Below are 25,029 nucleotides of genomic sequence, written 5' to 3'. Positions count from 1 at the left end.
AAACCATTGTACTAAACTGGACTGTGCACAAAACAGACTCAGCCTTGACTTGTTACAAGAGAATAAGCTGCAGTCATACCTATATACCAGTACGTAAATTAAATAATAGAATACTTCTTCTACTGCTGATAAAGGGCTTCAAGGACTGATGTGTCATACCACGTCATATCATGTAACTCTACAAATTTTAAATGAAAATTTTTTAAATCATCTTGAAGCTACAGCAGGTAACTGTATCAGATTAATAAAGGTATTTCTAAGTAAATTCTCTCCTTGCAGCTTCTTAAAAATCTGAATATTTGATAGTTTTCTTATTATATTAAACTGAATATCAAGTTTTAGACTCCTGTTCAATCACACCCAGCATTACAAGGACATATTATTGACGTCTGCATAGTAATGAAAGCATTTTTGATTATATTGCTGAGACTTTATGGGTTTAGGTAGCAAGTATATTATTTGCTGTCTGTCTTTTGTTTTGGGAAATAAAACAAACAAACAAAAAAAAACACCACACCTCTCCTGAGCAAAAAATCTTTTTTTTTTTTATTTCTCGTTGAAAGGAACTTGGTAGAATACAGCAGAACACACATGACTGAAACAGCTGCCATTTCACGTAACACAGTACAGGAAGAAGGATGTAGTTCAATCGCATGTGTAATATCATATATAGTATACTCATATCAATAGAAAAGAAAAAAAAAAACTATTGCTCCCAGGTGTTTATTTTTTTCATATGGCATTTCTCTGCTGTGTTGAAGTGGGTAAAGTAAAATTCAACGAGAGGTTTTGCACACCAAAGGAAATGGGACAATGAGAGTGACATTTCCCAGAATATGTGGGAAAGTTGTGGCTTTTTTTTTAATTAGGCTGTGAAGTAAACTTTCTTTTGTCTATTGCAATGCAGAAATAAAACTTTAAACCGCTCTCAAAAAATATGGATAAATACCATTATACAGCAATCAGAATATGCAAAAGAAAAGAACACAAGGCAGCTCCGCGTAAGAGCAGGCATGCAAAAATGATCATATTTTAAAAAGGAGCACTAAAGACGAAATGTCGATGACTTCAGGTGTTTATGTTTGCGCCATTTGGCAACTGATGGAAAGCCAATTCATGACAAAACATGGGTTAAAAGGTGTGGACTGAAACGAGGGGACAACTCGATGCTCTGTAAAGTGAACTGGAGTGCTGAGTGTTTGCTGACAAACTACTTCAGTGAAGTTGTTTCTATAAATTGCTATAACATACTCTGTTATCAATTTGTTGTACTCTCTTTAATTTCCTCTAAGGAAAAAAAAAAAGACATGTTAGGAAAAAAGCAGGTATGAAATATCACCCTGGACATTTGCATCCAAGTTTAGTGTTTTAAATAAGCCACTTTAGGCAGCATTATCTATTAAATGTCTCGTATTTCTAAGACATATTTTAATATATCTCTTTTGAAAAATAATTCTATCTATACTTGATCTTTTTTAGTAAGTAAATCTCTTCCAGTATATATATTTTTCTTTATGTTCCTTTAGGTACAGCACCCCATTATGGGTTTTAGTTTTCCAAAAGCACCTAATTTATGTTACAATCAGACTGAATAATACTTCAGTCATTAATGGTCTGAGTTCAAGATTAGAGGATCCAAATGGTGAACCCTAAGTGAGTCAACAAGATCAATACCCTTGAGACTGTAGCTCAAGCCCGGCAATATTAAGCTTTTTTTAAATTCGTGACCAGTGCTACAGGCCTGAGCTCACTGCGTCCCCCTTTGAGAAGGTCACAGGGGTCAGACGTGGCCATGCATCTTAGGAGACATCATCAGTTGCCACAGATGGCTCAGCTGCAGCAACTGGCTGACCAGATCTGCACCCAGAACCTCTTGAGGATGATGCACAGGCACAGGTAGTGCTGATAGATATATACCCCAAAATACAGATGGGACTTGCCAGCCCTGAGACACAACGAGCCACGTGTGAGCAGGCCACACCGCAATTCAGCTATCGGAGCAAGAAGTCAGCACCTGAGGAATGCCCAGGAGGGAAAGTGGAAGGGTGCAAAACAAGGAGAGAAGAAGGGTGGGAGGTCATTTGAACTCATTTGGATTGTCTGTAGAATCCAAATGAGTCGTGTGCTTGTAACAGATCACCTTACAGGGAACCTCACTGGGCTGAGAGGATGTCCGGCGATGCCAAGGGTGCCACCCCACTCCCATGTAGCTGAAACTGTGGCTCTGAGCGTTGTGGGTCTGTCTGGGCAAGCTGTTCATTACAGGTCACTTTAGACAAGAAACACACACAGCCATGGTGAACGGTGCAGGTGCTCTGGCTCACTGGCACACTGCACCTGCTGGTTTGGGTATGTCACATGTTTCACACTTCCTTATTATCATCACACAGACTACAGGTCAGCGCCAGGTGAGCTCTTACCATTTGATGTCAACTAGAAAGTGGTACCGGTAATCTACTGCTGTGTCTCTGCCAAACTTAATTTGCTGGGCTACATGTGAGGTCATATGGACAATCAATATATTTATATTTATATATATATATTCATATATATTTTTTAAATCAAAGGGGAAATCTCATACAGGAGCTGACTACTGCTGTCTGCACTCAATTAGCTATAACATCCACCTAAACTTTATAACATTATTCTCTTATATAGACAGTAATTTCTCAGTCAAATATACTTTTTTTTTTAATTATTTAACTCCGGATTCATTTCATCATGCACAGAATAGTCGTTCCTCTCTCTCCGTTTATATCCAGGCTTTGCATCATGTTGTCAGCTCCATCACAAATAGCCACCACTCCTCTCTGCATCAATCGTCGTCCACATCGTCTCCCTCCGACTCCTCTCCGGCTCTCCTCTCGTACATCTTATCCCGGTGCCTCTCCTGGATCTCTTTCATTTCCTCGGCGTAGCGGCTGAACGCTCCCCCGAACTTGCTCCACGCCTTGAAGGGGATTGTTATAGAGTTTCTGTAACTGGGCTTTACTTCGCTCACCCGCAAGAAAACTCCATACTTGTTGGATCCAACGTCAAAGAAGAACCGCTTGGAGTCCACCATGATTGAGGTGCCCTCCGGAAGCTCGCTGTAGCCCCCGGCCCCTCCGCCACCGGCAAGCTCTTCCTCATCTCCCCCGTAGTCGTCTATCAACTTGGCCAAGGCGTCACGGAACTCTATTAAGCCTTGGGCCGGGAGTGCGATGGTTTGTCCAGCCTGCAGGCCAGCACCGGGAATGCCACCCACTCCGACTCCGAAACCAGGGCCTCTATTGACGGTCTGTCGGATCCGGAGAAACCGACCCCGCTGGTTCTCCTTTAGGTCGAGGTAGTATTTTCGGTTCTCACGCACCAGGAACTCGCTCTTCAAGGCCCGTCTAGGCCCGGTGTCATCCCCACCGGAGGACTGAGCAATCTGCTCCGGAGTACTAGGCCCAAGTTGGGCGTAGTGCTCTATGAAATCCCCCAGGTAGTCACGGAACTCCGCCGCAACTGACATAGAGAGGGTCAGCCGACTTTTGGAGCCGCCAGCTCCGACCTCGGCGATTTTGATGAACCGGCCTTTGGCGTTCTGCTTTACGTCAAGATAGAAACGTTTATTCTGAATGTCCAGCCGCTTCGACGCCAGTTCCTGGGTCTCCGGTTCCCGCTGGTAATGCTGAAACCCGCCGCCTCCACCCCCTCCGCCACCGCTGCTGCCACCGCGCTCACTACCACTATCCCCATCCGCCATCTTCGCCACCAGCAGCCCGTTTTCTCTGCGTATCTTTGACCCCCACCCCCCTTGTTACCGAGCTCACGGAGGCAACCGGACGCTGACTGCTGAGCTCCGGTTGGCTGTTGTGCCTGTCAGTTAAAACATCAGACGAAGAGCCCAAGTTTTCATTCGCTATTTCTCCTGCCTGTCAAGACAACGTAACGGCTTTCCAGATGACATTCGAGGAGATACTGTATTTGCAATCCATAACTGCTTATTGATTATTTGTAGCATATGTTCAGTGGAGTACATGTCATTTAGAGATCATTTTACAGCCATAACTAATTCATGTATGACGCCAGTAGAATAATATACACGTTTGAAGACGTTATTCGTGTCCTTGCACTGAATTTCATGGATTTCACTGAATTAATCCGAGCTATAGCCCGCTTTGTTATGTATTTTGTACGGTTTTAGGATGGATGTCCCTGGAAGGACACTACACACAAACACACAGTCCCGCCTACTTCGTGGTTTCGTGCGCAAAGACAGGCACGATGAGCTTAGGGTGGGGGATGGGTGGAATTTCTGCAAAGGGCAAGGCTATTGGTTTAGACTGAGATTCGAAGTAACAACGCACTCAACTATTGGCTCTCTCGGCTCCCACGAGGGGTTGCATGCAAACGATTTGCGAAAAGGTTTATTGTTTCTTTGCTTTCGGGAGCCGAAACTGTTTGGAGTCTACTCAGCGCTACAATAAAATAACGCGTCGGGAAAAATGGTATGTGAACTCGGGGTAATGCTCAACGTGTTATAGGATATATTGCCGTTTTTTAGCTTGAATAACTGTGCAGTTGTAGAAAGTCCTGCTTTGAATTTGAACTGGGGAAATCCGCGCAGAATGTGTGTGGTTAACAAGCTTGCTAAGAAGCTAACTGACAGCTAAACCATTAGCATTATCGTTACCGTAAGAAGTTCGATTCGTGTGGATTTTCGGCTAAACGTAGACTGCTTTTAAGCTTTGAGTGTTTGTTCCGAGTTGTTTTGGGTATATTTGCAAATTTTTGGAGGTGGGTCGCTCATTTAAGAGATTAAACTGCTCTTTGAGTCGGTGTAGCCTGTGGATGGTGCTTTAGCAGTAACTGCAAGCTAACTTTAGCTAGTTCGTTGGCTTAACGGCTGGTTAACTGTTAGCTGCTGAATAATTCCTTTAAAATAAGTCTGCAGGTGATGCAAATTAGTAAAGATTACTTTGTGTTTTATTTGAGTCCAAGTGACTTTGTAAGTCCAACTTTCTTTGTCAAAATCTCTGAATGAAAACTTGACCGCTGACGGTCTTAAGGCGGCGCGTCTGTTTTGTTTGTCGCGGGGTCACTGCCAGCAACCTGCTGACAGGTTCTCGTATTTTTTAAGGAACGGAGTCGTTATTGTCTCTATTAAATCGGTTATTTTATCTTTAGGGTGTATACTTGCTGTTTCCGGGGCCGGTTAACGTTGCTACTTTTCATTTCTGTTTTATTTTTGATTGGCGGGAAAGCGACAACTGTTGAACCGGGCGTAACGTAAACTACTAGAACAATAACACGGAGAGCTCAGCGGTGACTCTCTAATTTATTCAGATTCGATTTTGCTATGTCACTTTAAGTCTTTTATTTTTCATTTAATACAAGTCAGGCGTATTCGTTTCACATTTGCTTCCACTTTCTGATTTCATCTTCTTCTTTTCCGTTTAATCACTCAATGCAGGCTGGTGGCAAAGCAGGAAAAGACAGTGGCAAAGCCAAGGCGAAAGCGGTGTCGCGCTCCCAGAGAGCTGGTCTGCAGGTAAATGTCAATCATTTGTCGTGGTGCAGTTTGTGGCTTTGCTGCAGGTGTTAAACGCCACAGGACGTTTGCTTTTGAAAAAGAAAATTGGACCACTATCTTACTTCTGTTTCCTGACAGTTCCCAGTGGGTCGTATCCACAGGCACTTGAAGACTCGCACAACCAGCCACGGTCGTGTAGGAGCCACAGCAGCTGTTTACAGTGCTGCCATCCTTGAGTACCTCACCGCTGAAGTAAGACTTCCCATTCCCTCCATTTTAAACTTTGTTTTGATTAACAGTGTTACTTAATGTCAGCTTTGGTTGTTTTCACTGTAGCTAATTTTTTTGTTGATATGAATCCTTGTTTCTTTGTTTTTTCCAGGTACTAGAGTTGGCGGGTAACGCCTCCAAAGACTTGAAAGTGAAGCGTATCACTCCTCGCCACTTGCAGCTGGCCATTCGTGGTGACGAGGAGTTGGACTCCCTTATCAAGGCAACCATTGCTGGAGGAGGTGAGCTGGCAGTTTTCTGGACTGATTAATCGATATTTTATATAAACCATCTGTGTACAGATTGTATTCTATTTACAGATTATATATGTAAATCTCATGTACATTTCCTTTTGCTTTCAGGTGTCATTCCCCACATTCACAAATCCCTCATTGGGAAGAAGGGCCAGCAGAAGACTGCATAGATGCCATGTTGACCAGAAATTTGGGGGCTTGGGCTTTGAACGGACCAGGAGTTCACCTTTGTTCTTTTTTATTATTAATATTATAGCAAACGAAGAGTGATTGTTAGCCTTTGTGTTTGTTATATTTACCAATAACTAGATAAAAAGTACAGAAAACCCCTTAAAGACAGTAAACCCTTTGTATGTTAATGTAGAGCGTTTGACTGGGGAGTTAATGATTATTTGAAATGGTGGCAGTGAATTTGTTTGATTGGCCTGGCTCTGTGTAATGTTTTATACTGAAAAAACAAATTGTTAAACTGTTTTTTATATAAAAGATCTTGTTTTGTGGTTATTTTCTCTGAAGTTATGATATTTACTATGACACATTTTTAAGGAGAATTTCTTTTTTGAAAGTAAATTGGATAACAGCTAAATAGTAAAATGGTGCTTCTTTTCCTTTTGACTTACTGTAAAAAAAAAAATTGAACTGCACAAGAATAGTGATGTATTAAAAGTTACTTTTTTTTTTCTTACATCAAAATGAAATAACGTGTTGTAACCGCCTGCTACAGTGTTTTGTCTTAATGTTTACAGCAGTTGAAAAAATGTGTTAAACTTGAAACTACGTATTAACAGTGTAATCCTCAGCTAATTGGGAAACACTGATTGTAAACTTGTTGCCTCACTGTGGAACACAAGTCCTGCCATTTGTCAGCTACATATCACCACTGGGTACATTCAGTACTCTGATACTTTGGGAAAATAAGTAGAGGATAAGTAATCAGCGCTGAAAACATTTGTCTACACTACCAAAATATATAGGCATACTAAAAATATATTTATATTCCCCTTCTAAAAGTCCATTTCATTTTTAACGTTCAGATTTTGGAGCCTTTTTTTCTTTTTCTTTTTTAAGCTGTATTCAGGGAAATGACTTTGCCTATTTTATCTTTGAATAAACACCATTGGCATGTTATCTCTGACTTGGTTTGAAACATAAACTCATTTATAGAGACTGGAACATTACGTGTGACGCTGCAAATCATGAGCATAACTCCAAATATGCTTTCACATTGACTTATAGTCGTATTTTGGAAACTCCAGAATGGTTAAAAACAAGACTGTGCTCTTATGACTCAAAACAGCAGTACCAGATAAAAGCTTTCTGCATAAAAATAATTTCAGAAAATTAATGTTAATATAAAATCCAATCAAAACTAAACTATAAAGTAGCTTACGTTTCTGAGATCTTATTCAAGTTAGAAATTTCAAGTGGTCTTAACACTGGTTCAGGCTTTTATGTCAGGAGGGTTATCCCCTACTATTGCCAGTTACTCCGTACACTAAATAAGCCTGTTCTTTTTTACATTGACATTAATAATAATTTATCCTACAGCTAAATATATCTCCACACTGAAAATACCCCGAACGGAAAACATGGGAAAGTTTTCTAAAAACTACAAATCGTCTATTTCAATTTATATACCATCAGTTCTCTTAACATTCTTGTAAAATTTACTGACAGTTGTTTTAATTGCATGATTGTTATGCATCACTAAGATAGAGGGTTTTACGACATGTGATCAGATATTTAAACCTGCCTTAAGTTCCATTTAAAAAAAAGTGGGCAGTGATTGCATTTAATAGTGATGCAATCACTGCCTACTTTGATAGGAACCCCTGTTCCACTGTTTGTTATCTCAAATATATAATCACACATCAGCAACTTGATGTATTTAAGCATACAGACATGGAGAAGATAACCTGCTTAACTGAGCATCAGAATGGAGAAGAAAGCTAATTCAACTTTGAACGTTGTTGCTGGTTCCTGATTGGCTTATTTCAATATTTAAGAAATTTCTGATCTGCTGGAATTTTCCTGCACAACCATCTCTAGGCTTTACAGGAAATGGTTAAAAAAACCGAGAAAAGTGGCAGTTTTCTTTGTCCCACTGACAAAGTGGACAATAGAAGAATGGAAAAATGTTGCCTGGTCTGATGATCAGAATAATGCTTCTGCAAGCATCATGTAAACGCTACGCCACGAGTATTGATGCCGACCACGTTCTTTAAGATCGCAGCATGCCCATCTTCATATGGCTCCTTCCAACAGGTTAATGAACCATCTCACAAAGCTCCGATCATCTCGTACCGGTTTCTTCATCATGACAATTTAATGATTTAATGTACACAAAGTCATCACATCTCAATCCAATAGCCCCATTGAATACATGGTAGAACTGGAGATTCACATCATAGATGCTAGTTGTTATACACCCACACACTATTTTCACACTACTGCTTCAGCAATCAAAACTGGATATTATCATATTTGTAAATATTTTGATTACTCTCTTTTTGTCTCTACAATAAAAGATATAAGGTTATTTAAGTGAGCACACATAAACAAATCAGGCTGATGTAGAATATAATTGTAAATGAACTATTTATTCTCAAGAACAATACTATATTAGATAACATCCCGCTTCCTTATATCATTTAACTGTAATGGTCTCCGTTTGGCTCATGATGTGATCAGCTGTCTACAAAGTTTGCAGTTACTTGCAAATTTGTAAATGCAAGTTCTGTATAAGTTGTCTTTGGTGATATCTCCTATTTATTTATTTCAAATTACTCTGCATCTTAGTTCTAACTAGTTTAGTTTAGTTCTATTAAAGTGGAATTTCTGAATAAAAATAAAAATGTAGTCATGCATTAATTACAGAAGAAGTGAGAGTTTTAAAAAGGATCCAGTTGTTAAGTAAACCTCATACAGTGATTGGCAGTTTTCAGCTCAGCTGGGGAGAGCACACACCTCTCATGAGAGCAAAAACTTTCCTAGAGAATATAAAAAGAAAATATCTAATATTTGTTTGTGACACAAGGTCAACTATGGCATCTTTTTGGTCTTTTGCTTACAAACCCATCAGTTACTCTGATCCGCCTCGCTCCTGCTTCCTGTCATACCCGATTCATCCACTAGATGTCCTCAGACTTCTGTTCCAAGTCCTCTGTCCACCATAAACCATCTTACCTTTCCCTAATTTTCCCAACCACTGTCTAATTATTTGCCATTTTTCTTTCTCCCATACTAGAGTATTAGTTGAGTTCTCAGTCACTACTCTGATTCCTGATCAAGCCTATATTTTGTGACAATCTGAGGGCAAACCTCTATCTAAGAATACAGAATAGAATAGAACTGAATAGCCCTTTGTTGTCATTGTACATCTACAACAAAATTATGGGTGCTCAACAATTAAGAGGGATACATGCAAAATAGGAGAAATATATTCCGAAATAAGAAAAAGGCACACAATAGAGAACAAGATGTACAGTGCTTAGAAGTAGTGAAAAGAAAAAAAACTTGGTCTGAGGTGTTACTCATGAGTCTGGAGGTTTGGGACCTGATTGAGCTTGAGTTATGCATTTTTCGCATGTTCCTCGCTGCATGTGGGGTTCATGTCAATACCTGGGAACGCCTCCCTGCACAAACCATGACAAATACACTACCAGTTTATTGAAATCCTTCAACACTCTGTTTCTTGGTGAGAGTTGGACTGGCAAACTGGAAATACTCAGCCATTCTGACTGATGACTGTGACCATAACCCCGTCGTTTTTCATAGGGCTGCTTAAGGATAGCTGTTTCCATATACTTAGATGAACTTAACCCAGCTTAGGTCTCAATGGGAAGCCTTGAGTTATCGCTGTCTTGATATCATCCTGGTGTGTTTATGCCAGACATGAAGATCAAGGGGTGGATCTAACTGCACAATCATATGATTTTATGCTACTTTATTCTTCTTTTTGACAATAATAGGTACCATAATGTACAAAATAAACAATATGCATTACACTCAGAAGTAATGCCTATTGTCCATTTTTTAATGTCTATTCTAGCCTTATGTTTCCAAATAAACAGAGAAAGCTAAGTATTTACCCAGTCATTAAAAACCTCATTTTTTTGCAGTGCTTTTTAATTTTTCTATAATCCCTTATGACAAGCTAGTTTTTATGTTTTGTATCACCACAACACCTCATTGTCGTGCTCATCTCATTATTTTTGCAGTTCCCACAGGCTGAAGCGTCAGATAATATCTTTTGAACTGCAAATTACATGGAAGAGACGAGTGATGAGACGGCAGAAGATCAATCACCTCTCTAGGTGACAGGAACAGAAGGCCAGTTTATAAAAAAAATAAAATCACAGATACTTCTGAACTTTTGTTTACTTATGTCTGACTCAGAGGTGTAATGACTCTGAAATGATGAAACGCGTTGCTTCGGATGTGTGGTGGCTCACAGGATCTTATTACATTGCTAACAGGGCTGACCTTTGCGGACAGTTCTCGAATACACCGAGACACTTTTTCTTTTCTCTTTACACGACAAACCTAAACTGAGTCACGGCGTTTCATTATTTTTTTTGCCCATTATCAGGTCCAAATGAAAGTGGAACAAAACATCTTTCAAAACAGTGTCAGGCAGTGGATGCTTCTCAAAATACATGCGTTACCCTTTCTTTTAACCAAAAGATTGAAGGCAGATGCTCTGAAAAGGTTACAGATTTTAATGAGGAAATTGCAAACAGAACAAGTGAGAATGATGCAAAACAAACTCTCGGGGGTCTGGCTCAATCTCTTCCACAGGATAAATCTGCAAGGATCCACACTCAGATTATTCATTTAGAAGTAAAAGAATCAAATCACTCGAGAAGCGAGATCCCCAAAGTAGTTCAGCCAGACCTTCAAATCAGACTCTGCTCCTCTCCCAGGTTAATTAGCCTGGAGCTCAACACAAAAGTCCAAATCTCCATAAAACTTGACTCTTAGGTTCAATGCTAAATATCTCCCCAGGCTCCACTCTCCAACTTTTCCCACTATTCACCAATAGTTCTTGTAGATGGGCTTAGAGCCAGCCTTCTCCCCAAGCAATCAGCTGGCCCTCCAGGAATAAATCTAAGCTACAAGCAAAGGTAAGTAAGACTGGAAATGGGAGCCCAAGTGATACTACCAACAACATAGTACAACAAACTGGGAGTGAACGACAAGGAGAGCCGGGTTTAAATACTGCAGCTGATAGTGATGAGAGACAGCTGGAGTTCAGGTGGCCACACCTACTCCTGGGAGGAGGTAAGCAGGTATTTCTGCCCATACGCGCCCACGTGGAGTTGTAGCAGGGAGACGGAGAGAAAGGCAGATCAGCACCTCGAGCACAAGAGGGGTCGTAATGTCCTGTGGTGCTGTATTTAGGTACAGTTATGAATTTCCAGAATTTCTTTATATTTTCCACAACATTCTATCGACTTCCATTTTCACTTTTTTCAGAGCGTGATACCTAGATCATTAAAATCTACATCCACATTATCCCTGCATTTTTGAAAAGGTCTCCAATGAACAAATATCCTTCTGAATCTTTTGGATCCTATTTTATTTGTTTATTTCATATCGCATATAAAAGTGCAAATTTGTTCTTCTTTTGGCCTGATGCTCATTGCTGTCTGATTTCATCATTGTTCAAGCTTCTTCCTCTAACCTCGCCTTCACAGTGTTTTATTTTTTGGTATAATGTTTGTTGTCTTTTAATAATTTCTCTGTATTATTGTTGGCTCTGAACTGAGCTGAATAATAACAAATTAAACTTAACATTTTTGACACATTTTGTAACACTTTTTCCCAGCAAGGACAGGCATGAAAAGTCTGTAAATAAATGTAAATAAAAGTCTTCTTTCTAAGTAATGTCACTACTTTCCTGAAGTGGAAACAAAATGTTCTGGACGAAACAAGCCAGTGATAATCAACCGTCTCTAAGACCTGGTATCATTAGTCACATATTGAGTGATTGAGCTCATGGGTGGATTAATTTAACACTAATATCTTTATTAGGTGAGAATGATCAGAAAGCCTATGAAACCTGAGAAAAATGTTTTTTATTGTGTTTTTTTTTTTTTTTTTTGCTTTGTTTTGTTTTGTTTTTTGCAGTGCATTTGTAGCTTTGTAGCAACTTCACACAATTCTTCTTCTTATTGTGTGAAGTTGTAGTTCCCAAATGGTGCAGAGGCACACTGTTGTACCTAGAGATTTTGTGTCAGTCTTAAGTACTGCAAGTGCACAACAAGTAATGAATTACATTTGAATTTGCCATATTTGTACACATCAAAGGGTGTGACTGATAGCAAGGAGGATCACACCATGTGCGCGGGTGTGAAATGCATCACTTTCATGTGCACAGTGAGCCACAGTTTACTCGAAATTCTCAGTGTTATGAAAGGTTCCAGCCCTGCAAATATGCTATCAAAGGTGCCTTTATCTAACATTATAATCAGAACAAGAACTGATTATATTTCAGAGGACAAAGTATATATTTTTTTGCAAAACTGAAGACAGCTGTGACTTGAAATGTCGCACACTTTCTTATTTTAGAGATACCCAGAAGCTCAGCCTCTGGGTCTAGATTTGGTCATACCCATTGCTGACCCATTGCTATGGCCTTACCAGGAGAAAAGTGGTGGACTAATGAAAAGTTTCATCCTTACAGCTAATCATGTGGCCACAAGGAGCAGCATTATTGTAAAATATCTGCAAAGGAACTCTTTGATTACCATCAAATATGATGGCAGATTACTCCTTCACCTTGTCCATCAAATCCTCTAAAATAAACCTGATGTTCAGACTTTCAGGTAAAAAAAAAAGTTGGTTATGAAGCAGCTGCAAACTCAGGAACTCCAGCACATGAAGTAAAGATTTCTGTGATTGAGAGTGACATCAGATGTATTGTCCACATGAATGTGGGCCTCTGTGGGAACACATGAAAGCCAGCGCTGCCTCACATCTTCAAAGAGTAAGAATCATTTGTTTATTCTTACATCTCCCTTTGTCTCCTTCTTTACAGTTTTCTCCCGAGGATGGTGGGAGTGTGACAGCCAGAGGTCAGCCTTCAGCTCCCATTATATTCTGCACTGCCTGAAATGCACCACACAAAACGGGGACAGCTTACATGGTAAGAATTCAGAAATTCTTTTTCAACTTGTTTCTATAGTTTTCAAACCTGTAAATTCCTGAAGTTATTTAATGTAAAAAAAAAAAACAACTTCACGCATTCTAACAAAGCGTGAAGGATTCCACATTACTTTTTCCTTGAAGAAAGTAAAATACGGACTAGACTGTTAGTATCAGTGGGGAAACAAAAAGCAGCTCCTCAAGATATTTTCAAGTAAAAAGATTGTCACAGTATGTGTTGTTATGTGATTGTGTGCAGAAGGTGCAGTATCAAGGGAAGAGAGAGACACAATACTGGAAAAAAAAGGAAATGCAGGGATGGTTGATTTAAAGCTACACTAAGCTACAGTGTAAATTAACCAGGCACTAAATAAGATGCTTTAAACTCCTCTTGGAATTTTTTCTTGGTGTTTTGAAATAAATAGTAGCCTGTTTCAGCTCATGTTTTAGTTCAGAAGAATGCGTTCAGTGTCACTCACAATGTGTTGAGCTACAGAAAGCAGCCGTTTATGGTGTAAAACAACAGCTAAGAAGTCATTTTTTTCATGTGGTGACTAGTTTATCTGAATTAGCTTTTTCCATGTTTTGACTGTATTATTCATTTGATTAACCTCCTAGGACCTGGCGTCCACATATGTGGACATCACATTTTGGGATGTCTTGACCAAAATATGAAATTTTACTCTACAAGGGCCTGATAACCACTTACGAGGACATTATACTGCAAATGTTTGATTGAAATGTAAAACAAATGTCCTCGTATGTCAATCTTATTTTTGTCAGAGATAAAATCAGGTATAAAAAAAACCTGGAAATTCTTTGTTTTTATATTCATCAGGTCCCAAACAGCCCAAATAGCAAAGAGAATTTAAAAATGCATGCCATGAAAGAGTTTGGGTCTTAGGAGGTTAAGCACACACAACCATTCATCTGGTACAGTTAGCAGAGGGGCTGTCTCAGCTCACAGTGGAGAAAGGATATCTTCAGTATACCCAGGAGTGTACAGTGCAGTCAGCCAAACACAATGAGTCCTAAAATATTCACACAGTCCCTTTCTAGAAACTATTTAATAAAATATTTAAATAAAAAATAAATATAAATATAAATAAATATTTAATAGCAGAATAATTATCATATTTAATTTAAATGAGGTATTAAATCTGCATGTGCCCAGTTGTTAGGATATGCTATACTGGATATATATAGCATATCCTATTGTCCTGATAAAATATCTGAAGAGACCCTTGTCACCTTTACACTCTCAAAAGATAAGGTAAGCTCACCAAAACGCTGACCTCTAAGGTACCCTTTACACAGGGAATTTATCTGTATCACACTAACCCTCTTAGAGAAGCATATTACTGCCAAATTATGATCAGCGACTCACATAACTAATATTGCAAACATACGTGTATCTTTTTGGCACTCAAAATTAGGATATTCTGATGCTGGCCGACACCCCAAACACTGCCCGTTTATCTATAATGTACCTACCTTCCCTACTATCTTTGTACTTGTTTCTGTGTCCCATCCTTCCTTCTTCTTTCTCTGTTTGTCATCCTCTCTCCAGGGGGTACCAGAGAGATCTTCCATTTATGGGAGCTGCGATTGATCCACAGTCAGGGCTCTAAGAAACCACAGCCTCCAGTCTACTTCTTTGCTTTTCTGTCTTTTTTCTGCCATCTTCATTATTAGTAAACCTTTCAGTACCTGCTTTTGAGGGTACAAATAGCTACCTTGAAGGCCAGTAATTAGCTCTAGGAGGAGCTTTTGTGTAAAGTGGAACTGTAGAGACAGGTACAATGGAATACTGCTTTGATCTGAAATGCTGTGCAGCTACTACACAGTTGTTATTAGTTGTTATCCAATGAAACACTTACAGATTTATACCTTTTACTTCTAAATTATTGAACAATTTAACTTAATTAAATTAAATTATATTTAACTCTGCCTTGTGGAATGTACTTTGAAAGTCTATCAAACTAACATCAAACTAAAGACATGTCTGGGTTAAAAGCACCCTGGATATCCTTTAATCACAAGGCTTTTATTTTATGTACTGATGCTATGACTTGTCAGCCTTTTTAAGCCCTTCCAGATGAACTGGATTAAGGTAAGAAAACCATTTGAATACTGTCAGGAACTGAACAGCCCTTCTGGTGACCTACAGGTGTCGTTCGTTGCGGTGTGGTTGTGAAACTGAAGGTAACACCTACACAGGAATAACTTAATAATGAAAAGAGACGTACGCTTGCTTTGATCTTTGATGTAAAGAACATGTTCAATAGACACTGACAGGGAACATCTTCATCCACTTCGAGGGAGAGGTGTTTCCAGAGAGGCCTGTCAGTGAGCCTATATCACCGTGTCTTTATGTTTGACATTTTAAATCCCTTTAAACCTCGTAGCTGGAGTTCAGGGAACAGACTTTACCACTGAAGACATTTATTAGAAGGACATCTTAAAAAATAACACAAACTAGCAATAGCACTATGCTGGCCTTGAGCGTAAAAAAAAAGCAAAAACAGGTTTTCAGTGAGCCTCTTCCAAAAGAACTCGTGAGCATCTATTCAGTAAAATAGCCCAAAATAGCCATGAGGAAAAAATTAAAATGTTTTGCTAACACAAAAAGTTTTACAGTTGTTCAGAAAAATCAAAGCAAAGACTTGTTTTCTCTTTAAAATCGTTTGCATTGAACCTTGATTGACTTTTTATGCAACTGGAGTTCATAGTGCAACAATAACGCAACCATCTTTTGACCATTCATCTATTTCTACATCACATCAAAGTCGTCACATATTCTTTTAACGACCCACACACGAGAACTAACAGGGAGTTAGTTGTACTTTCAGTTTCAGACTTGTGTATGGCACGGCTGTTGTAGCTTCAGCAAGTGAGGTTTTCCCTGGAGGCACCAACATGGTGTTGGTAAAGGTTTATGTTGGCTACGGGTTCAACATCAGCAGTTTGTTTTCTTCACATGTGCTGCACATGTTGGCCACATTCATACCTGAGTAGGTATCAACAAAAAGAGATTTTTTTTTAAATGTTCCCACTCATCTAGCTAGAAAAACACCGTTTTATCTCTCCCTCTGCGTCCCTGAATGTGTCGGCACTGTTCAGGAGGCGTTTCATCGTCACTGTTGCTCTGCTCAGTGGATCAGCACCAGGCAAATGACCTCCCCACCATTTCAAAGAATAACTTGTTTGGCTTTCTGAAGTACCGACAAAGCTTCTTCAAGGCTTGGGTACTGAGTGGAGCATGTGGCCTGCCTTTAGACTCGTCCAGGCACTTGTCGTGTCCAGACGACAGGAGGCAGTAGAAGCCCTTGGTGGTGTTGTAGTAGAAATTGCTTGGGTTGATCCTGGGCGGCAGGTCCAGAAACCTCTCTGCCTTCCTCAGCTCAGGGAAGGGATCCCGAATAAGCGCATCTCCGTCCACCACGTGGATCTGCTCCCTGGGGAAGACCTCCAACCAGCGGGCAAGGTGCTGGTGATAGAGGCTCCTCTGCAGTGCCTTGTATCCAGGATCAATATGGCCCTTGTGGAGTAGGAGCTCCTCTAGGGGCTTGTAGGGCTTGTGTTGTGTTAGGCGGTTGTGCAGAACCTGGGTGTAGTCAGAGATCAGCCTCTCAGCTGGGTCCCGGACAATGAGTAGCAAGCGGACAGCAGGGTTCATGTCCGAAACTCGTGCAGGAACCTGAGGAGCTGCGAAGTAACCTGGGGTCTTTTCCACTGTCAGTTGACCTGGGACTGTGAAGGGCATCTGGGCTCGGTACCAGGCCAGACCTCTGCGGTAGTGGTCCTCCACATTGAAATAATGCACCTGTCAGAGGATGCAGAAGGTATTTAGTGATGTAGATGGGGGGGGGGGGGGGGGGGGGGGGGGGGGGGGGGAGGGGGGAGGGGAAAGCAGGTCTTCATTCATTTTTATACCACTTGTTGACACTGTTGTTTTGAAATTTTAGTTTGTTTTGAAACTTAAAGGAAATTTTAGGGACATCTAATAGTTTCTAAACCTTTTTACCATCTAAAACACTTTCAGCTTTTTTCTTCATTTAGTCCCAATCTTGTCTAAACCAATCTATTCTTTGGCACCAGCTTTCTAACTTCATAGTCCTCATTTTAAACTATCCTGATTAGGATTTCTCTCAGTGCAGCTTTTCAGGACAGGCCCGTCACCATTCATCATACTTACAAATGTACATGACAAACTACACAGAAACTCAACTCTCTTTGCTCTGGTTTCTTTACTGCACTGAAGAAGATGCAGTACGTGTTTGGCCTGAACTAAACTTTCAGAAAATCCTCACGCATTTGATAATTAGACCGCCTCTGTGCCCTCTTGGTCTTGCCTGAGTTGCATCTCCAACTTTCCGAGTGCAGAGTTTTACACTTCTACAGTATATATTTGCACCTGGGGCATTTTGTTAGCTCCATTATCTTGAGATTGAATTTTTTGCTTCAGTGCAGCTCTATATTGTTAGAGCTGAGTCTGTTAATACATATTTTCAGACACAGAAGGTCTATCCACAGTTACAATCATTATTACTTACTGAATTTTCAACTAATTTTCAAGTACTATGTTATTTTCTTTGCTTGGAGTTTTCAGATTTTTCATGGCCAACCAATGTCTGGTTCTTGGCCTGGAGTTTTGCCACTCTAAATACAAAATCCTGCGAGCTTCTCGAGGTTGACCTTGCTATTCTTTGAATACCATCAGGTAGTTTTGAGGCACACTGATGAAATTTGTACAATTCAATAAAAGCAGATTTTTTTTAAAGGATATACAAGTGAAAAGAAAAAAAATGTTGATGTGAGATTTCACATAAGGGTTTCAACAAAAACTACAAATGAATTTTTGACACGTATAAAAATAGATTTTGACGTCCATCATATATTTAAGAAGAAAACAGACATTTTTCTGAATGGGAACATTTTATCCCAGTTTGACGTTAGAGTAGAGAAGATGAAACTACCTAACAACACTTAAGTGCTTAAGTGCAAACTGAGTAATTATTGTCCACACCTGGTGATAGTGAAAAGTGTTTTGTTTATCACCTCAGCCTTTGCCACTTCCACATCTGGGTGCAGATTGAGCATCTCGAGCAGGGCTCTGGTGCCACCTTTCCGCACGCCAATGATAATAGCTCCGGGCAGCCGCTGCTGGGTAGCATTGTAAAAGGAGGAAGAAGATGATGGAGGGGAGTAGACAGAAGAACTGGAACCCCCAGAGCGCAATTCCCTTAAGCACACAGACAGCTGAGTCTGCAGCAGCAGAAGCACCAGCAGCGCTAGTAGCACTGTCCACAGCATGGTGCCACACACAGAGGTGGAGTGATGGTTATGAGCACACTCTCATGAAGCTCCCGGACCAGTACGTTGTGCTTGTTATGAGTCAGCGGGGGGTCTCGGGAGGGAGCCCTTCAATTGGACAACCTATGAAGCAGGAAAAAAATAAAGGTTATCATCCACTTTTACTGTCTCACTCTGCCACTTTCTTCTTTAATAGCACCAGTGTAGCAGAAAGGTCGAAAAGTGATACACTTGTCAAGAAAGTTGATGATAAATAAGCAAAAATTAATTCCGTCTGAATATAAATTACTGTGAGCAATCGTTATTAAAATTCAACAGCATGAAAACTGAAGGCTGAACTAAGACCTTTAATGTTTTTTTTTTATCACTTTTATTGCAACCTCATAACACATTTTAGGCTGTTATTTACTGTAACTCAAGGAAGCTGCAGTCAGATCAAAACAAGGAAAAATGTTTTAGCCTCAAGCATGAAAAAAACATTTTGAAAAATCGAATGTATTATTAATAAGTGGTTTATAAGAGTTTAAATAGAACAATAGGTGCAATGAGGCAACTATTTTTGATCATATGTAGGTTAACTTTAAATGTGGTACATTTTTCTGTCTGCTGCATGTACTGCACATATAACTGCATGCTTTAGGAATTCCACGTTAGCTTGAAGATGGACACGTTTGAATGTGTGTGTGTGTTGAATCTGCACCAAAAGAATAAAAATCTTTAAGAAAGGATGTCGAGTCGGCAACACTCAGATTATGACCTCAGTCACAGTGCAGTTTCTTTTCATCCCACATAGCTAAAGCTCATTGCTACATGGTGCTTGCTCGACTGTTTCGTGATCCCATACAGTATGTCTGAGACAGCCCTGCACACTAATGTGTCAAGTCCAGGCCAAAGTAGTGCAGGTTTGGAGCCTCAGATATAGGGCTGCAATATGAATGTAGACAGAAAATATTAAAATATGAATCTATATCTAAAGCAAATGGAGGAAATGCATTGAAAATTTATGCTGTTATGGGGTTTACAGTCTCCCTAAGGAGCGCTTACACCCATCTGAGTTCAGTGGAACCATTTTTACAGTGGAGGAGACGAGCCGCAGAGATCCTGAAATCCCGAATGTGGAATTTTGTCTCATTGGGTTGTTTGAGTTTAATCTGGTGGTGAGGTTTTAAATTAGCATAAAATTTTGAATGCTCGTGTTAAAAACAGACAAGGTTTCAAATGATGAGTTCAGAGTCTGTACGAGGAGTCCCCGTCAGGGGAGAGATCAGACCTCAGACGACCTTAAACACTCAGGTTCAGTTTTTTCAACTCTTGACTCTTTATGCTGACAAAGAAAGCAGATATACCTCATGTAGTCATGTAAAACAAAGCCTATTATCAGATAAAAATCAGATTTTGTGCTACTAGAGTCCAAGAATAAAAATATGGAGTTGCTAAACTTGCAATGAACATTTTAGGTCCCCTCTAACTGTAAGAAAACATTTTTTCCACTACTGTATCTAAAGGAGTCCAGAGATCTTCCATCCAAAAAAATATCTTTGCAGGTGCCCCCCCCCCCCACCACCTTTTTTGTCTTTACATAAATAAATAATATGTATCCAGGCACAGTATACAGGAAAACTCTTCTTAAAGAAAAGACAAAGGAGAAACTAAAGAGCAGTTTAACTTCAGTTCTTTGTGGTGAATTTGTTTTGAAGATGTGAGTTTAATAGTTACTGTTTCAGATTCACAGCAGGATTTTTACAGAATTTCTGAGTCCTGACCACAGTGATCAATAACCTATGAAGGGTGCCAAACAAATACATGAATAAAACATACTCAGATGGAGGAATAATGATCGTTTTGTTCGAAGCATGCTTATGGGCTTTAGTTTTAAAATAAAATGATTGAAATAGCTCTCATATTACTGGGGTAAGAATAAAGTGAGGAAGTGAAAAAAAAATTAAACGTAAAAACAATAATGCAAGGTCTGTAGAGCTTAAAAAAAGAGGCAACTCTACTTCTTTAAGTCTTTGAAGATTTCAGCTTTCATCCAAGAATATCTTCAGTTTAAAACCAAGCGGTGGAAAGTCCCAGGTATTTATACCCGAGTGAGGGTTGTTCCCTTGGGCACGAACCTGAAGGTCACTGACCCACTACTGATAATATGAGTCATCACGTGGTCACGTGAATAAAAAGGTGCAGGCCATTCCCATCACTGCGGGTTAAAGGTGAAGCCACTGCGAAACCTTACCCCACCCTGGATTCACAGTCTCTGTCCACTGTGAAAGACCGTCATTGAACAAAAGTGGAAGCTTACAACAGCAGCTATCAGCCACTTGCAGTGAAGTCTTCAGATCCCTTCCCAGGAGCTTCAACACTAACACCTTTGTCCAGGTGAACTCAATAGGTCACATGATAGTGTGAGGCAAGGTCTCACAGGGGTTTCACTCTGAACCCTGGTGAAGAAAATGACCCACGCTATTTTTTCACACCTTGGCTATTGATCGGTTAGTCAATGACCCTCAGGACAGTATCCGAGGGATAACTCCCATCAGCTTTTAAACAACTTTTTGTTCATTGCCCTTTTCAAGCTCCCTAAGATGATTGAAAACCTACACAGAGAACAAACTGCAAGATCTGAAAATTAGTATTATACATGTAGCTGTAGAGGTTGGACACCAATGTTCAATTTCAGATTTAATCTTCCACTTTATCACAGTCATTAAGCTGAAAAGGTCATTCCACACCTCCCAGTTTGATGTGACAAATGAGTGCAGATTACCTGCATATATGGCATTTAAGGAGACTTATGTGAGAAATTCATGTTTAACTGGTTTCTGTTTTATTTTTTATAAATGTTTTGACATGAGTCATGTAATAACCTGCTTTCTGGGTGTTGTTTTTTACTTGTTGCTGGATGTTGTGTGGACATGTATGCAAATAAGAATCCAGAGAACTCAAATGCTGTGAATAGCATTTCTGTGCACAAACTTTCCTTCAGTTTTTATCTGTTTTGACTTCAGAAATTTGATTTCAGGAGCTTTTTCCCAGTAAACGTGTTGCTTTCTGCTCGTCAAACCAGCACGATCTCAACACAAAAACATCAGATGTTTAACAACTCAAGCCAACGGCCTCTTGCGGTTTAATAAATGCAAGTAAATTCACTACTGTTGATGCTCAGTCCATTTGATAATTCCAAAGACGTTTGTTGCACATGAGAAAAGACTCCCATCGGCGCTTTGTTCCACAACAACATGTAGTGAACACTGTGAAAGAGTCTTGTTTTGTGAATAAACAAAATAAAGTAGTTTAGATGCTTTAACCTAACAAAACAGCAAGTGAACATGAAGACAGAAAAATATAAAAACAGCGAACAAAGGGTAAAAACAGCGTTCCCACATACTAAGCTTCTTTGTTTGGCAAAATGATCACAAACTTCTGGAAACGGAGACTATATATCGTTGTATCTCCAAACAATTTATCATTATAATTTGAGCAGTGATACTGATCCAATCACCCTGATTATACTCCACTGGGTGGTCCAAAGTGCTGGTAAATTTGCACCAGTATGCTTTGACATGTCAACTCCAACTGTAGAGTGAAATATTCCAGTCAGGAGAAGGTAAGAATTTGATTGAAGCCATGTCAAAGCTCTCACACTGTAGTTAAAAGCACCCGCACATTTGATTTGCAGTGCCCAATTACATTATTATTATATCATCATATAGTCTACAAATTTTAAAAGATTTTTATTTGTATGGTACCAAATTCTGTGCATGTGAGACTGTGACAGTTGAAGACGACGTACAATAAGAGCTGAAATAATTGGTCCATTTACATAAAATGATTGCTTACTTATACATAATAAGTTATATCATAAGATTATAAATAATATTTATAATTTATCAGATTTTTGCTGAAAATGATTTGACTTTGACACGTAATATTTAAATTTTGATGCCTCACTCTTGGCACAAGGCGGCTGTGTAATTTTTTAACACTTCCACAAGATTTTTTCCTGCATTCAGCACTTTCATGCTTGACGCTTTGACCACATTTTGTCGATTCAGCTTTTATTTATGTGATATTTTGAATGCAGCTCTTGCTGCAGAGTGCTTTTACACTGAAATATTAATCCTTCTACTAATGTAAAAGAAGGCCAACAACAAAAACTAGCAATGTTTTTTTCTTTGAAGAAAATCCAGTAAAGAAAAACAGCTTCATCACTTATAAAGAACTTTGTTTGTTGCTTTGGCAAAACTGTGTTGATATATGTAGACTCAGGCATTACATGACATGACCACGGTCACATGACGGGTGGATTGCATTATGGCGGTTTAACCAGAGACACTCACTTTTATTTTTCGGCGTTTGTGGGAAGCTAAATTAAAGGTCAGGTTGTGTTTGTGTAGGAAACTTTTAGCGATCACTTGTTTTAATTAAAACACAGCTTCTTCCTGTTCCTGCTCTTGTTGTTGTTGTCGAGCTGAAGTTGCAGTGACGCGACTGAGTTATTAATTAGTGTAACAATGTTCTGGTTCAGAGGAGGAACCCTGTCTAGCATTGTTCCTGTAGCGACTCACTAATTGCACCTTCAGGGAGCGTAACTGCACCCCGACCTTCTGTGCTATCCTCTGGCTTAGTGACGCTGGCGTCACACGTCCCTTGCTGGCTGTGGATGGGACTCCCAATGTACATCAGCAACGTGTGGATGTTGTCGGCTGAAGTAGGTGTTGTGGGTGACGTCATCGCTCATTATTATGTTTCAGAAGTGAGAGTAAACAGGTTAATTTTAGAAAATGTTCAAAGGAACATTTCTGCAGTTTTAGATGACTTTTTTGTAAAGAATCACTGGGATTGGATAAAATTAAGTACAGTCATGTAAATTAAAATAAAAAAGAAACATCTTAGACCTGTGCAAAAAATGCATATTCAATGTACATTTTCATGACGGTTATGTCAGCACTGACATAGAAAGAAAGCTGAATCAATCTGCCCACTTTGTCAAAAAAGTCCAAATTCTACTCATTCAACTTTAGTCAAACTACAGCTAACAAACCACATTTATTAGCCCTAAGCTACTCATTTGATTCCAAACTATTTGTAGATAATGCCACAATGATCTCTCTGTTATCACTCATTATTATATGCAGCTCTGAGCTGAATGAATGTTGTTTTGTTGTTTTATCGCAAATTCTGACCGGTTCCAGCTTTTGACTGAAAAATATATTCTCCGTTTTTGCAAGCTCAGATAGATGAACAAGATTTTCAAGAATTACACAGGGATTAAAAAGTTGCATCTGCAGTGATTATTATTATTCCTGTGGTGTCTTATCGCTTTGTACAAAACCAGAACATTCGAGTCGACTATTACCTCCAGCCTCACACTGTTCAGTGATTACAGCCCCTTAATAATTCAGCCAATAGCAACTAAAATCCCCGGCTCCTATACATTAGCTGCTTTAAGCAAGTAGCAAGATTTCCTGATTCAGATTCCCTACAGTCATGATTTTGATGTAAAGTGGCAAACTGCGTGCTGACGCCAATCAATCACAGTGTAGGGCATGTGCAATTTATGTGAGTATGTGAGCAACCGAGACAAAGAAAGTAATCCTCAGTGAGGTTTATGTGTGTGCGCGCTGCACAGAGACACGCATGCCTTGCATTAAGTGGTTGCACGAGTCCCTTGTGACTTCTCTGTAAGCTGGAATATTCCCCTGCTGTCAAGTCGCTTCGCTTCCACTTCACCTCGTGACCTTCCTCTCCCTCTTCCACCTCCTTATTACCCTCCTTCTCACCTACACTCATCATCTTTCACCCTCACCTCTGCTCTTTGTTTCCTCAGCCTGTTCCTGACTCTGTCTTCCTGAGTTGTTTGAATCCTTGCGTGTTTATGTGGATCAGCAGCACATGCAGCACCATGCTAATGGGGATGCCCTGCAGCAGCCTCTTAGCGGCTCATAAATAAAACACAAACGCACCTTTCCGCCCAGAAATATTTTTGAGTCAATGAACTTTTAATCTTGATGAACAAAAAATGACACAGGATTGCAGTTGGAAATGGGAAATAGTTCCACGGATGTAAAAACCCGGCACTGATTAAAAGTTATTTCAAGGTTTAAATAAGGTTATTGCTGTTTGGCTCAATGTCGTGATGGAGCACACTTTGAAAAGTAAACCAAAGAAAACACTGTAAAAGTACAAAAAGGGCAAATCAGCAATCCATTTTTCATATTGCTCATGTATTTCTTGGTTCTAAATTATTTGTTTGAGTCTTTTACTTGCAGACAGATTTGCAAACTTGCAATCGGAGTTCCTTTAAAAGACAGAAATCTTTGGGATAAATGGTATGTCTGCTGAGTTTTACTGAGAAAAGTTTTTGCTTCCACCTAAACCTTCATGGAGATAAACATCAAACACACAATAGCTCAACGTGGCCGCAAAGTCAAGCTCAGCCACAGTCCCAGCCAATCAGCTGATTTCAGTGACAGCCCACATCGGCTGATACCTTCTACACTCATAGTAGGTTCTTTCAGCCAGTCTACAGTTGCAGCA

The 25,029-nt window shown here is 39.7% G+C and overlaps 3 protein-coding genes across 4 annotated transcripts in view; 1 reads left to right on the top strand and 2 right to left on the bottom strand.

Annotated features, from left to right (window-relative positions):
- Nucleotides 1-520: 520 nt before the first annotated feature.
- On the bottom strand, nt 521-4,201 carry LOC101474983 (transcriptional regulator protein Pur-beta). The gene has a single exon (XM_004555779.5). The coding sequence runs from the start codon at nt 3,731-3,733 to the stop codon at nt 2,816-2,818; it is 918 nt and encodes a 305-aa protein (XP_004555836.1). The 5' UTR covers nt 3,734-4,201; the 3' UTR covers nt 521-2,815.
- A 118-nt stretch (nt 4,202-4,319) lies between these two features.
- h2az2a (H2A.Z variant histone 2a) lies at nt 4,320-7,162 on the top strand. Of its 2 annotated transcripts, XM_004555778.5 has the most exons (5): nt 4,320-4,478; nt 5,444-5,521; nt 5,642-5,755; nt 5,886-6,015; nt 6,136-7,162. In XM_004555778.5, the coding sequence occupies exons 1-5, from the start codon at nt 4,476-4,478 to the stop codon at nt 6,195-6,197; spliced, it is 387 nt and encodes a 128-aa protein (XP_004555835.1). In that variant the 5' UTR covers nt 4,320-4,475; the 3' UTR covers nt 6,198-7,162. The 2 variants fall into 2 exon arrangements, with proteins under 2 accessions (XP_004555835.1, XP_076747270.1); XM_076891155.1 differs by lacking the exon at nt 4,320-4,478 and having other exon boundaries at nt 5,438-5,521.
- Nucleotides 7,163-15,604: 8,442 nt separating this feature from the next.
- Nucleotides 15,605-25,029, bottom strand: part of hs3st1l2 (heparan sulfate (glucosamine) 3-O-sulfotransferase 1-like 2) — a 29,780-nt gene continuing 20,355 nt past the window's right edge. The window contains exons 2-3 of the mRNA XM_004555780.5: nt 18,238-18,615; nt 15,605-17,002 (exon numbers count right to left, since the gene is read on the bottom strand). Coding sequence (XP_004555837.1) covers nt 16,337-17,002; nt 18,238-18,492 — 921 coding nt within the window. The 5' untranslated portion in view covers nt 18,493-18,615 and the 3' untranslated portion in view covers nt 15,605-16,336. The remainder of the gene's footprint in view (nt 17,003-18,237; nt 18,616-25,029) is intronic.

Source organism: Maylandia zebra, linkage group LG12 (genome assembly GCF_041146795.1).
Source record: "Maylandia zebra isolate NMK-2024a linkage group LG12, Mzebra_GT3a, whole genome shotgun sequence".
NCBI classification, from domain to species: Eukaryota; Metazoa; Chordata; class Actinopteri; order Cichliformes; family Cichlidae; genus Maylandia; species Maylandia zebra.
The sequence above is the reverse complement of the archived record's forward strand: the minus strand, read 5'-3'. Positions and strand labels throughout refer to the sequence as shown.